The sequence below is a fragment of the Ambystoma mexicanum genome, chromosome 7p (assembly GCF_040938575.1).
Source record: "Ambystoma mexicanum isolate Mex_15411 chromosome 7p, UKY_AmexF1_1, whole genome shotgun sequence".
Lineage (NCBI taxonomy): Eukaryota > Metazoa > Chordata > Amphibia > Caudata > Ambystomatidae > Ambystoma > Ambystoma mexicanum.
Window position 1 is genome coordinate 267,315,059 of NC_090939.1, and position 15,146 is coordinate 267,330,204.

The window sequence follows — 15,146 nt, forward strand, 5'->3', positions numbered from 1 at the left end:
GGAAAAGTCAGCGGACATAGCGGCAGTTGCAGGCTTGTACGTTTAACATATGCCCTTTTGCACATGGCCACCTTATATTTGGGACTGTGGAGGACACAGGGTTGTGCATTAAGCTTTCTGGGTGTGGAGTGCACGCACCGACTGTGGTATACAGTATATTTGTCGACCTAAATGCAGAGGGTGAGTTTATGGCTGTGTTGTACGAGCCACAGCATATGCATTGTGGGTGAATTGCACATACATTACTTGATAGTGAATGGCAAACTGAGTCCGGCGGGAGTTGTGTGGAGTGTATCGTGTGGGTTTGTAAGCGTATGCAGCACCTACAATGTTGTGAATGATTTTGGTTTGTCTGTGTGAGACTTTGGTGACACTCTATCACAACAATATTTTTGTTGCCTGTGGAGGGACAAATGAACACCATGTAACAAGATTTTCAGTGCCGTTTGTGCTGAGGGAGGTAGTAGGCCAGGGAATGCTTCTGTTTCTGGTCTCTTGCATAATTGTGTATCCCATTATGCAGACGTGTTATTTTTTATTTGGTCTGGAAATGGAGAAAGCACGGTACATTGTGAAGAAGTGTATTTGTGTCTTTTTACAACTTGTGCCATTGTCGTACTGTACAAATGGGAATCTATCGCTTCACAGCACAAACTGTTTTCCCCACAAATAGCGTTCCTGTTGATATTACTGCATTTACGAATTCTGAACGCTCTACACACATTGCCTTGCTGCCCTTTTTGGAAGTATAGGGATAATGTTTGTGCTTGCTGTTGCTCACTTGCGCTCTTGAAAACTCACTGCAACACGCACAACCATCTGTTTCAACAGCCATCAATTTCAACTGCGGTGTTTTTCACAGTACCATGGTGTGTGGAGGGTATACGATGCGCGTTGCACTGCCTCCCTTCATTGCCACTTACATTGTGACACACTGAAAGGAGTTTTATATCTTAATTGGCCACAAGAAATATTGCTAAAGGGACGTTATGGTGAAGGTGCAGTACTACAAACATGGCATTTCTACATACACTATGCTAAAGCAACGTTATGTTTACAGTGCTCTAATAAAAATCGATGCAATTCACTAACAGAAAATGTTAAAGGGACGTTATGGTTAAGTTGCACTAGCAAAAACCTATGAAATTCAATGGAAAAACTTTCTGACAGAGATGTTATGGTAACAGGTAAAAACAAAACCCCCCGAATTCGACAGTTATGGTAAGCTAAGCAACCATAACTCGTGCCACCAGTGTGCACTGCAAGGACTAACGCCCATGACATCAAAGAAGCCATCACACAATCTCATACTTGACATGACAAATCTCATTCATAACATCACTGATCACATGTGTGGCTCCCTCTGTTTTGTTAACTACCATAAGTAGGCCAGGTGCTTTTCTTCCCTAACAGTCGGGAACAAACAATTCAAATGCTTCTAAATTTGTGTACGGCACCCTTCTCATATGTTCTTGCACTACTTTCCTTACGTTTCACTGACATCATATGATACTATAGGGGAAGAGGAAAACGTAAAACACAGCACTGGTTTCTGTGCATGTAGATAATCTGTTATGAACAGTGTCTGGTAATACTGCTCCTTTTTTAGCTTATTTTAACTCCCTTGTATATGGTAATGCTTGCATGCATTGTGGTGCCTTTATGGTTTCTCTGTTTCTGTGCAGTAGTGCAATTATGTAGTTATAAAGGCAATGCTAGCTACTTGCATGTTTCACAGTACCCAACACTCTAAAACGAATGCATTCATGATTTCACTATGTAACATGGAAAGATTTTGAAGGTTACACTTCCATTTCGGCATGGTGCAGACAGTGGCTACGTTTGCACACAAGTTCCTTCATGTACAGTGAAGAAGTTTGTAATACAATGGTGTGTATAGCAATGCATTCCTCCATGATCTACTTATCTCATGATAGTTCCAATAATCTTTGATAGTTTCTGCCACCATTACAATCACTTGTGGAGGCTTCCTATTAAAACTACTTGCATATGTGATGTCATGAATGAGATTTGTGATGGCATCTTTGATGTCATGGGTGTTAGTCCTTGCAGTGCACACTGGTGGCACGAGTTAAGGTCGCTTGCTTACCATAACTGTCGGATTTCGGGGGGAGGGCGGGTTGGTTTTACCTGTAACCATAACGCCCCTGTAAGAATGTTTTTCCATTGAATTTCATGGGATTTTGCTAGTTCAACTTAACCAGAACATGCCTTTACTAACATTTTATGTTAGTGATATAAATATCGATCTCCCCTTTGTAAAATTTAGATGGGAGGGTAAGTTTGTTAGGCAAAACACAACCAGCAACTGTAAATAACAAATGCACTTATTGCTAGGAAACATACTGCCTATACCAAGTGTTCACAATTAAAACCTATGGAGGAGCCAGCATTGCCAAAGCCAACAGGATCAGTAGATGGACCTTTGGGGAACCAGGACAGCCAAAGTGAAATGCATAGTTCCAGTTCTGATAAAGATCTTCAGATGAAAAGTTAGTTAACCAGTCAGTGGTTCTGGAAGAAACACATGAGTTAGAGGGGAGCTGCAAGGCTTGCACAAAGGAGTTGAGGTCAAATCTCAGATGAAGAAAACACTTCCTAAGCCAGGAAGCACCGAAAATCACACAGGCTTATTACAACCCAAGCCCCACACTACCTTGAAAGTGAAGAAGAAATTGTAGCTGGCTTCCTTCTAGGTGCAACGTTGCAGACCCCGTTTCCTGTTTCTTGGTCGTGGTGATGAAAGGGGGGACCTCTGGTTGTCTCCTGCAACACCACTTGGAAGAAGGGGTCAGCAGAAATGGATGGTGCTCACTTCAGGGGCTCTTAGTGGTTTTGGCGCCTTTTTCTTAGCACCACGAAGAAACTAATATCACTGGTCTGATTCGCCTTTCGGTTACTCTGTCCTGAAATCTGGTGAGGGTACTTTTGGTGAAGAATTCCTGCCTCGAGGTCCACACGGATGCCTGCAAAGTTTCAGCTGTATTCGATCTTTGGAAGACGATGCACTCCATGATGGCCCAGTTACCCCGTGTATTGGGATTCAGCAGCTCAGGAAAGTCACAGAAACTCTTGAGTATGGGCCAAAATGATGAATGTCTTGAGGCTAGGGAGGAAGTTTGCCTTGGCGGACCTTCCCTGTCGATGTGAAAACTGGTTCAGCACAGAAGGCTTCACGGGTGCTTTTGCGGTCCTGCAAGGTGCTGCTCGTCTTCTGCTTCAGATTCCTTGTTCCAGTGGTCGACTGTCTGTACTACCAAAATCCTTACCTTTTTATGTTGGATCCCAGTCATTCACACACTCTGAGCTGTCAATCACCTGGGGGTTGCCTGTCCTCCAGGACAGCCAGCGGCACATTTAGAACTGGTTTCCACCAGGCCAGTGAAGTTTCGGGCTCCTCCCTCACTTCCTGCCTTCCCAGACACATTGTAGCCTGGGCGGGCTTCAGGGCTGAAGCCAGCGAAAGGCAAAATTTACAAAGGACTCAAATCTATTTCAAAGGATAGAGTAAAATCCCAGAAGGAACTGACAAACCAAAAATGGCAAAAGACTGGGAAATGAGCCTGTTAGTAACCTGCACAAAAGTTAGTAAAAAGTAACCACTGGCATCAGCCATTTGTTAGTCAGTTGTAACGAAGATACATGAGGAGTGGGAGAAGTTGCATTCTAACTCCCCCCCCCCCCCCCTCACTCCCCCCAACCCCCCCCCCCCCCCCGCACTAGGGTAGTGTGTGCTGGACTCACAAAAGATAAGTAACTTAACTTTTATCCTACTATTATTGGGAACTGTAGTTCTCACCAGAAAATGTATTTAAGCATAAAGAGAAGTCCAAGGGACTTTTCAGTGACACTGCACATAGGGTTACACTGCACATAGGGTGCTGGGTGTCACAAAGCTAAAAGCAGATGCCTGTATTAAACATTTGAAGTTTACCAGACTCCATAAAATAGTAAAAATATAAATCCCTGTCCGAGAAAAAGAATGAGTGGTAAAAAGTTCCACTCATTCAGCAAACATGCTGGTGGGGTCTCTCCGGTTAAGGGGAATTAGCAGAGAAACTGGAAATTCTCAACAGCCACCGAATCACTTGGGTGCTACAGCATTCAAACGTTACATTGCCCTTTCTCTGTCTTATGCTCATGATGTAGATTGTAGCTGGAATCCAGACATCCTATTCCCTTTCAGCCATATCTGGTTCTGACCAGTGTCCTCTCCCTTCGATAGATGAGCAGAATCCTGTCCATGCATTCTTTTAGAAGAGCTAGAGGCCATCTGTGAAATGTAGTACTGAATTTCTTTAACACAGGGGTGCCCTCGAGAGCATCCTTCAGATAGGACCGGTTATATCTCACTATAATCAAAAATGGTTATCTGCCGCCAACAATCTCTCACCATATCAAGAGCCTGATGAGGACCTTTATTAGGCCCCATCTGGGAATAAATTTGGCAACGCCTCTTGCTAAATACAATTTAGGGCTTTGGACCTCATAAATACCTTTCCCTTAATGTCGTGGTATCCATTCTTGATCATATCATTGATGCTACCTTTCCACTGAAGTAATAAGTAATGTATTTTTGCATCTAAGATTCACAGTAGTTTACTTTCTACCAGAACTTGGGGTATTATTTAAGGTCCTAACTGCTTCTTTATTTTTGACACATTTAAGACTGGCTTATTAATTTAAGATGAATGGAATAAAATATCTAGTTTCATTGACATTAGATGACGATGGACAGTCAAACTAATCCATTGAGCACTAGTACTGGAATCTTACGAAGAGCGTCCCTTCTGACTGCTTTTCAATATGTAATCTTTCATTGTATTATGCTCCTACGTGTGCCACTTACCGACAAGTTGTTTTAAGGATTTGTATGCCTGTTAATGTCATGTTTTCTTTCAAGCTGAGGTTTAAGATTTTCCCTCGTGAGAATACTGGATGTGTTTAATCTTTCTGTGAATGCCATAAGTTTTACATAGGAAAAATAATTAACATACTGGCACTTAATGTTAGAATAATGAAAGGATGGGAATTTCTGCTTCTTCCCTCTTACTACTCAGTCTACGGAAATGACCTTGCCACAATTTCATTTTTCAAATATGACGGAACAGGTTTGTCCTTCAGGGGTTCGAAAATACTCTGCCTCCTAATGGCTGTCCCTACTAGAACAGTTAAAGTATGTGTGAAAATCATTACACTGGCTAAGCATCATGTTTGGATTTTTTTCAGGTGAAATTCCAGATGCTGCTTTTATTCATGCTGCACGGAAAAAAAGGCAACTAGCCAGACAACTTGGTGATTTTCCTGCGCTTGAGAATGACCCTGGTAAAAGCCGCCTGGTTCGCGAAGATGAAAATGATGCAAGTGATGACGACGATGATGACGAAAAGAGAAGGATAGTCTTTTCTGTTAAAGAAAAATCGCAGAGACAGAAAATAGCAGAGGAGATAGGTCTGTTTTCTTTTTCCCCTTTCTGTTGTTGATGTAAGAAATGTGCTATCAAACGATGGGAGAGACCCTGCAAGAGAAAAAAAATCTGTCTGAAACTTTATTTGCATTTATTAAGTTTATATAGCGCTTTACGCCAAGACGCTTTAATGGTTGTTGTGATAAGACCACTGGAGAGACTTTGATCCTCCTCCCTATATCCTTAATTTACATGTTATGACCAAACCTTGCAAGCGAGAGAGATCCCACAGGCAACAGTAAGGGCAAATGATTGGCTCATCTATTCCCTCTCAGACCCCCCCCCACAACCCCAACGCTCTTAATTGCATCCATATCTAGGATGTTGAAGTGGTCTGAGAGACCAGCACCTGGGTACTAATACTTCACTCATCCATACTCCCACTTTCTCTCCACCTGCCGCTCTTTCATCTGTGACTAAACTTGACATGGGTAACATTCTGGTGGAACTACCCTAAAAAGTGATTCTAGGTAGGGGTCAAAACTGTGTTCAGTAAAGTAAGGAACAAACTTCATTTTAGTCAATCTATTTCAGACTCTCATTCTAATTTGGTCTCCTGTCGGTATGAATGGAGCACTGTTAAAGAAATAGTTCACTGTGAAATGGCTAACCCTTTTTATGAATGGTTACTTGTACTTTTTTCATGCATTGCTCAGGTATTGAAGGGAGTGATGATGAAGCCCTAGCTTCAGGGGAGCCTGACGAAGAACTAAGCAGATGGGAGCAAGAACAGATAAGAAAAGGAATTAGCATACCACAGGCATGTATCCATCGATTGTTTCAGGAGTCTCTAATGTGTGCACTTACCCAGTCTTTTGCTATGGTGGTTTAAGATTTATTCCCCACCCCCCAAGAAAAAGTGAGCAATATATGAAAATACTCAACGTACCTGTTAAAATTGCTTATTGTTGAAGACACCTTATTAGATTTTCATTTTTATGCACAATCGCCTCCACATGCGAGTCCCCCAGCACTTTTTGCTTCACTACTGGATTTTTAGTCTGTGCCCCTGAGTGAGTGGGAACATTCCCTCATTCTTTTACTATATCTTTTGTAACTTTCTTGGAGAAATGCTTTCCTCCCAAGTTCTATTACATCTGTCATTGAATTTTTCTATGCACAGCATTTTGTGTAGTATGGCTGGGAGCCCCTTGGGGATTCTCTTTTTTTATTTTTTTATATATTTATTTTAACAAGGCAGGAAACAAATAGTTACACATTGCTGCGACCTTCCGGACACATTTAATCACATTACGGACCCTTAAACACCCCCCCCCCTTCCTCACAACATCCCCCCCCTCCTTGGATGCCAGTCCGGGTTACTATTCTGGAGGTTGGTACTCCTTCCCCTCCCCCCAGCCCCGCACCCCCTCATCGAGTGAGTCTCTGCTATCCAGAATCTGCTTAGCTTGCTGGGGCTTGTATGCGAGAGCTGGGAATTTTCGGTCATAGTCAAGAAATGGGCCCCAAATGTTTTGAAAGCGGTGAAGAGTCCCTGCTGTAGCTGCCGTCACCTTTTCTGCGATAAGAATATCCCACATTTTGGTCCACCAGAAGGGCAGGAGAGGTCCCTCTATGGCTTTCCAGGAGCGGGCAATTGTTATTCTTCCTGCTAGAAGGCATTGGGATAGGAGCTTGGCCTTGGGCCCCGACCTCTAGTATATTCCTGGGATTGGAGCGGCCAGCAAAATGGGTTCAGGCTCCAAGGGGAGCGTGGTTAGAGTGATATCTTCAGTGATATTCAGGCATTGTTTCCAAAATTGTTGGGCTTGTGGGCATATCCACCACATGTGGAGGAAGGACCCTGTGTGTCTGCATTGTCTCCTGCATGCCGGGTCCAGGGAGCTGTTCATGTGGTGGAGTCTTGGGGGGGGGGGGGGGGGGGGGGGGGGGTTTGAATAATACCAGCATAACAGTATTTTATAAGCACTTTCCCTGTTGGTGATGCAGGCTGAGGATGTGTGCCCAGGGACCATATCTGTCCAGGCCTGGTCCTCTATGGGATGGCCTAGGTCTGCCTCCCACTGTGCCATGGCACCGGTTTTAGAGGTGAGGAAGTCCCCCTTGAAACGTTTATATAAGGCATAGTTCTTATGTCGGGCCGGGAGGTCCATCAGGGTTAGTTCCAGTGCTGTAGGAGGGAGGACTGCTGCAAGACGAGTTTGCGGGTGGGTGCACCAATGACGAAGCTGGATGTAGGAAAACCTGTCGGTCTCGTGAAGTCGAAAGGTGTCCTTGCATTGTGAGAACGTGCGCGGTCCCCCCTTCCCCCATCGAACAGTTGTCCCAGCGATTCCAGGCCCCCCCAAAATCTAGTTCTTAAAGTTCGGGGGTTCATGCCCGGAGAAAAACATGGGTTATGAAATATCGGGGATGAGGGGCTCAGTCCTCTAGGGACCCCTTTTTTCTTGAGTGCCTTATCCCATGTGTCCAGTGTGCCTGGTGGCAAGCAGTAGTTTCTGTCTGCCGCACAGGCGGTGGAATGTACGGGAGGAAGCGTAAGGGGAGGGCAAGGCGAGATTGTTCGACTACCACCTATCTTGGGCGGTCAGAGGATACCCGCCAGGCTTGGGTGATTGCCAATTGTGCTGCCATCTGGTATCCTTGTAGGTCGGGTACTCCCAGACTGCCCAGCCTGGCATTCCCCAGCATTGTTCTCAGGGTTTTTTCCCCCTCCAAATGAACCACAGCATATTCCTTTGGAGATCCTGAAGAGCCGGGGGCGGGATAGGCACTGGGAGCGAGGAGCAGGCATATAGGAATCTGGGAAGAAGGTTCATTTTGCAAGCAGTGATGCGGCCCATTAGCAAGATTTCCTGTAATTTCCATCACTTCAAGTCATTTGCCAGATCCTTAAAGAGAAGGGGGGGGACTTCACGCGCGGTAGACCTCCTTAGGGTTCTCCGGGATTTGGACTCCCAGGTAAGGGATTGCCATGGTCTTCCACTGGATGGGACAAAGCGGGGTCAGTGTTGCCTTTTCCGACTGAGTCAGGCCTATCCCGAGAGCTGTAGATTTGTTAAAGTTGATGGAGAAACCAGTGACTCTTCCATAGATCTTCATCTCGGCCAGAGCGTGTTTCAGTGAGAGGGAGGGTTGCGAGATGGTGAATAGAACTCGTCCCCGTATAAGGCCACTTTGTGTTGGGAGGATCCGACCTGGAGCCCCCCATTTAGTCTAATTCTTTGGCCAAAAGGTTCCATAACAAGGGCGAATAAGAGTGGAGATAGCGGGCAGCCCTGCCTGGTCCCGCTGGTTAGAGGGATTGGGGACGAGAGGGTGCCATTAATTCTCAAGAGGGTCTTTGGAGATCTGTAATTCACCAGGACCATGGTTCGGAACTCCGATCCGAAGCCAAAGGCCTCCAGGGTGTGAGGTTCATGAAGGTCCAGTCCACTTTATCGAACACCTTGGTGGCGTCGAGGGCCAGGAGAGCCATGCTTTGAGAGTTTCGGGTGGCCAGGTCTACCAGATCCAGCGTTCTGCTTATGTTGTCACTGGTTGCTCTGTATATAATAAATCCAGTCTGGTCTGGGTGGATTATGTCAGGCAGGATGCAAGAGAGGCGTGTTGCCAGGACCTTCGAGTAGTTATTGGCATCGATGTTCAGCAATCCAATAGGTCTGTAGGACGCTGGGTTCGCTGGGGTCCCCCTCAGGTTTAGGCAAGAGGACTGTGATTCTTGCATGGAGGGGGTCATAGTGCCTGTGCTCCGAAAGGAATTAGAGGATTCACCAATGGTGGTAGTAGTGGATGCCTGAAGATTTTGTAGAATTTAGTGGTGTATCCGTCTGGTCAGAGGGCTCTGGATTTGAGGGTTTTTATGGCCTCTTCGACCTCTTCTGCTGAGATTGGCGCGTCCAAGGCGCCCCGAGCTGAGGGCTTCAGCTGAGGGAGGGAGGCCTTCTGTAGATATTATGTCTGCTCCTGCCGATTGCGTGGCGCTGCGGACATTACTTGTACAAGGTGATGGGTTGTTAGCCGTAATATCTCCGGCTTCGAGTATTTGGTTATGCCCTGGGGGTCTCGCAGTCCAATAATGGTGGTAGTGTTCTTGGTTTTGGCAAGTTTTGCTACCATTAGCTTGTTGGCTTTGTTGTTCCTGACATAATAAAATTGATTGGCCTTCGCTAGTAGTTGCGACGTGTGTTCGGCATAGTGCGCCCCAATTTTCAGAGAGCTCGTTGTATTTTGGGGGACCAACCCTTTTCTTTATGCAGAGCCTCCACTTCCCGAAGGTCTTCCTCAAGAGCCATGTGGGTCTGCTTCCTGCTTCTGTGGTATGCCACTCCACGGGCTATCAGTTCCCCCCGGATGACCCCCTTTATGGCGTCCCAGGTATTGGCTGGGGAGTTGTACTTGTTTGGGTTCTCCGGGAAGAAATTCGGAATTGATGTTGCTATAGTGTCCCTTATTGACATGTCGTTCAATATTGGGTCATACAGTGACCATTTGCGGCGGGCTTGTGGTCATGAATGCGGATTTCCAGGGTGTCACGAGTGTGATCAGACGGTATTCTTGATCCAATGGACACCTCATTTGTGAAGGCGAGTACCTGTGGTGATGTCAGCAGGCGGTCAATCCTTGAAAAGGTTCTGTGGACGTAGGAGTGGAAGGTGAAGTCGGTTTCCGAGGGGTGCAGTACCCACCATGCATCGACCACCTCCAGGGTCCTGAATAATTGTAGCAGACCGAGGGCCAGGGCGAAGTCTCCGGAGGCGGCCGAGTGTGACATGTCCTTAGAAGGGTCTGGCACTCCATTAAAATCCCCTCCATCACGATTTGGCCCTCTGCAAAGGGAACCAGGGCGGTGGTCAAGGCCTCGTAGAATGCGACTTGTCCTGTGTTCGGGGCGTAGGCAGAGATCAAAGTGTATAGCTGGTCCAGCAGGAGACACGTCACCGCCACAAATCTTCCCTCTGGGCAGAGTTTACTTTCCAGTATGTGGGGGTTCAGCCCCTTCCTAAAGAGAACTGCTGTGCCTACTTTCTTGCTGCCACCTGAGGCAATAAATTGTTTAGGGAAATGTTGTGAATGTAGGCGCCCGAAGTCTGCTGGCAACAGATGTTTCCTGGAGCAGGGCCACTGCTGCTTCCTCGTCCTGGAGCTTCTGTAGGATAGATTTACGTTTTGGGGGGGGGGGGGGGGGGAATTCAGCCCCCTGACATTGAGGGAGATGACTCTCAAAGTGCGATGGTCTCTGGTAGGGGGGGGGGGGCCCTCTGGTGGGTTAATGTGAGAAGTGGGGGGGGGCCCCTCTGGTGGGTTAATGTGAGAAGTATGGGTCGGGTTGGAGTCGGCCATTGCTCGGATGGGTAGGAATGATTGTTATCCTGCTCTTGTGTTTTTAGTCCCTGCCTCCAACATAGAGGCCGGATGTTAACTAACGGGGGGGGGGGGGGGGTTGGCATTGTGGGGCTGGCATCACCTCAGGCCAACTGGGCCAGATAGCTGAGGTCAGCCAACGTGGCTGAAACTTGTGGCCAGACTATAACTGGCATTCTAAGGATTTGTTGGTGTAACATACCTCGGACGTGGGCAGGAGCCGTAAGGGGGCCCCCGCTGCTGTGGATGTGTGATGGGGGATATTTTTATCCTTACTAGCTTTTATTTTGTGAGATCAGCACACCCCACTTTATTTGGATTGCTGAGGGTTACACTAGATCACCTTTCTCACTGCTCCTGTAACTTTTTGGTTACATTGACTGGCTAACCTGAATGGCTGGTGCCAGCGGTATTTTCCTACTTATGTTTGTGCAATTCTTACTCCCAGGCTGTACTTGCAGCCACTGCAGTGCACTGAAGAGTCACCATTGACCACAAATGGTGACTGTATTCTTTTTTTCGCTGTTTGCTTGTTGCTACTTGGTCCTTCTGTTGTGCTGGGTGGGGGAGGTCCTTGTTTGACTTTAGTCCTTCGGCAGTGTTGGGCAAGAATTGATGTAGTAACCCTGTGGGAGACTACACATCACTTGTCCTCTTGGTATTAGGTAACCCACCTTTTGGTATAGGCCTGTTTTACACAAGTTGGTAGTATGACTGAGCAGCCAGGTTCATCTCGAGGGGTAAATGTGAGCTGTAGCAATGAAATCCACCAATACAAGTAGCCAAGTAACACTTAGACTCAAGGTTTTTGTAATAAATAATTAACGGTTTTTAAATGAGCATTCTTTAACCCTTTAAGTGCCACCGACGAGTCGGCTCGTCGGTGGCAAGTGCTCCAGGTTGCCACCGATGAGCCGGCTCGTCGGTTTAGGCACTCTGTTTTGCTCGATCCCTGCAAGGCAGGGATCGAGCAAAACAGTAATCCAACCCCCGGGCTATGTGAGGGGGAGGTCCCCCCTCACTGCCAGGTGGCTGGATTACCTTCAGTTTCACGTCGGCGTGAAACTGAAAGTAAATTCCCTGCAGCAGCCATTTTCGGCTGCTGCGTGGAAGAGAGAATGTAAGAGACCTTCTTCCTCGATCTCCGGCTGTATTTTAAGTCGGAGATCGAGGCGGGTATCGCTGGAAAGGGGAGATTCTCCCCTTTCCACTGATACCCATTGTGTGGCATTGCTGCCCGCGATCCGGTGGCATTGCTGCCCGCGGATCAATACAAATCCGTTTGTGACGCAGGGGGAGAGGGGGCTGCTTACTAGGTAAGCGGCCCCCTTCCTCCGTGGCTCCAAAGCATGGGACACAACTGATATGAGCATTGCTGGTCACGGATCAGCGCAGAGCGCTGATCCGTGACCAGCAACCCACTGGACCACCATTGATTTGTGAGTTGGGGGGGGGGGGGGGTGGGAGGGGCCGCTTCAAGTAAGCGGCCCCCCCTTCCCCCGGCCCCCAAAGCATGGGGGCACATGCACACGAACCCCGGGGCAGATGGCTGACCATCTGCCCCCAGGGAATGTAAAAAAAGAAAAAAAATGATGGGAAAAGGGGGTGGGCGTGGGCGTTGGGGTGGGGGTGGGGAGCCACTAGCCACCATGGATTTTTTACTGATTGAAAGGGGGGGGGTGGCCCTCTCCCCCTCCCCCCCCCCAACCAAAGTAGAAAGGGGGGCACCCCTTGTATCCCTCTTTGGGGGCAGATATCTGCTCCTAGGAAGGGTCATCTGACCGAATGGGAGGGATGCATGAGATGGGGGACCTCCATTTGGGGTGGGGGGGAGGGGAGAGTGCCTCCCCCGTTGCAGTACAACATTTGCTGCCAATTTAGGGTGCCCCTCAGCCCCCCCTAAAAAGCAGCCTACGATTTTGTATTTTTTTTGTTTACCCAACTTCGCTTGGCGCAGATGGCCACATTAGTGTGCCAATCTGGCCTCAGGGTGCCCAAACCCTACTGCCCTTTCTATTGGGGGTCCTGCCCCGCCTTTTGTGGTGGCCCTTTCCCCCCCCACCCCAAATGGCTGGGGGGACACCTCATGCAGCCCTCCCTGAGCCTCCTAGGAAGGACTGCATGATGTGCCCCCCCCCTCCGTTCTTCCATTCCGTCCATGCATGTCCAATTGGCAAAAATGGCCAAAATCGCCTACCTCTCACAAAATGGTTGATAACCACATCAAAATAATGTTTTTGTTTCCTCTCGACCTGTTCTTGAAAGCCAGGAAATTGGGGAACTCAGCACAGCAAACCATTTGTTCCTAGCTCTTACAAGGAAAAAAACCACAGGCTTCTTTGTACATCATTTTATTGGCATTTTTTGAAAAAACCCAAAATGTCCCCCCTTTTTGCTTCTTTTCTCTCACCCCCCCTACAGCAACCTAGGATTCCTGGGTGGCGTTACGACCGCTTACATGTGGGGGAAAAAAAGGAGCCAAATTTGGCCCAGATATCGCATGTAACAAAAAAAAGTTACAAGCCATTGAATGGCCACATACCGAAATCACCAAAAAAGGCCTTAGCACTGGAGAGAAATACCCATGGCAGTTAAGGGGTTAAAAAGGGCAATATAGGTAACAATCAAATATACTTTAAAATACTTTCCCAGAATCAACACAAATATAGTAGATACTCTTTAGAGCATCTTCTCACACACTTCCTACACCCTGAGGTGACTTCACTAACTATGACAGTAATGGCATTTCTATATCACTAGTACACTTTGTATATTCTGAGGTTTTGCAAAAAGGAAATATTAAGGGAAGGAAAAAGGTTACAGGTTCTCGGAGCATGTGAGCACTTAAATCTTCCAATGAAGTCTAGATAAAAAACTTTCCCAGCAGTAATGGTTGAAAACCAACTTATCACCTATGAGGGACAGGAAGTATCAGTCAAATGGACTAGAAGAGTCTGCAGGGATCCAGTACATCCAAATTCAATTGGAGCAAAGTCTATGGAGCTGAGGCACTTCTTAGATGACGTCTTGCACAAAGTTAGTTTGTTGAAGAGAAATTACTCTAGGATCACAAGTTGTTACACTTGGGAAGGGTAGAGCTGAAATCAACTCTAGTAAGGTACCTAATGCAAGTCTCAACTGAGAAGAGCATAGCTAAAGACACTGAGGTGAGTACACCAAGTCAGACGAGTACCTTTGTTTAGAAGAGTGGTCCAGCTGACTTGTGGCTGATTGCAGTGATGCAGATCTTGGGATCCTGGGCCTCAGTCGTGGGGACAAGAGGGAGGATGTCTGGAGGACGACTCTTGTGGCAGCAATACGGAGGTCGGCGGCAGCTACGGGCTCTTTTTGGATCATCTGCACTTTGTGGTTTCAACGCTCGGAAAACAGCACCACTGTGGATATTGGATACCAGTTGGGCTTCAATCACTCCTTGAGTCCTGAACTCTGGTGAGGGCACTCGAGCTCTGGTTGTCCTGCAGAGACTCCCGGAGCTTCTGGCCTGATCACAGACGTTGCACTAGACTATGGATTCCTCAACCCCTGCCACTCTCTTCCTGCTGCAGCAAAGTAGTACAGCCAGTTGGGGAAGATGATCCAGTGAACCAGGTCTACCTCATCATTCAGGCCTGAACGGCCACACATGGACTTTGCCTGAATGATGAAAAGACAGAGCTCCTTCTCCTAGCCACACCCCTCAACTAGAAGAAACTGAGTAACCAATATCTATCTTTCAATACCGATGGCAATGACATTAAGGTAGCCAAAGAGATAAAAACCCTGGCTTTCTATCTAGAATCCTCCTTGAACTTGCACAAACAAGTCAGCGCCACAGCATCGGCCACAGCTTACACTTGTAAGCGGATTCATGCCTGCAAACCTTTCCTTTTTTCAGTAAGTTGCTAGACACTTGCCAGAGCCCTGATTTTATCAAAAATTGACTACTGCAATGCACTGTACCTAGGTGCCAGTAAATACATGACTAACAAACTCCAGATTCTCCAGAATAACACTTTTAGAACTGCACTCGGCATTCCCAGAAGACGGCATCTTCAACTAGACGCAACAATTGGTTGCGTGCGTAACCCATAAATGCCTCAGCAACGCAGCCCCACAATACCTGATTAAAAAATTCACTATGCACACCGCCTTACGACGTACCAGGTCCGCCAACGCTAGAGTACCCAGGTTCAAGCTGAAAAGAGCAGGGGGGAAGCAGCTTTCCTGTCCAGGTGGCCCAACAATGGAACTCCGTACCTTAAGATCCGACCAAACCTTCCAGAAATTCGGATGGCTCTCATCCATAGACAACCCTATACCCAGCTAGCTGTAC

At 47.2% G+C, this 15,146-nt stretch overlaps 1 protein-coding gene across 3 annotated transcripts in view; it reads left to right on the forward strand.

Moving 5' to 3' along the window:
- The window catches only part of PAXBP1 (PAX3 and PAX7 binding protein 1), a 503,587-nt gene that overhangs the window by 182,173 nt on the left and 306,268 nt on the right, over positions 1–15,146 (forward strand). For all 3 annotated transcript variants that reach the window (XR_011283466.1, XM_069636333.1, XM_069636334.1), the window contains exons 4-5: positions 5,251–5,472; positions 6,145–6,248. Coding sequence is in view for 2 of the 3 variants with exons in the window: in XM_069636333.1 (XP_069492434.1) it covers positions 5,251–5,472; positions 6,145–6,248 (326 nt within the window). In the remaining variant the exon portion in view is untranslated. The remainder of the gene's footprint in view (positions 1–5,250; positions 5,473–6,144; positions 6,249–15,146) is intronic.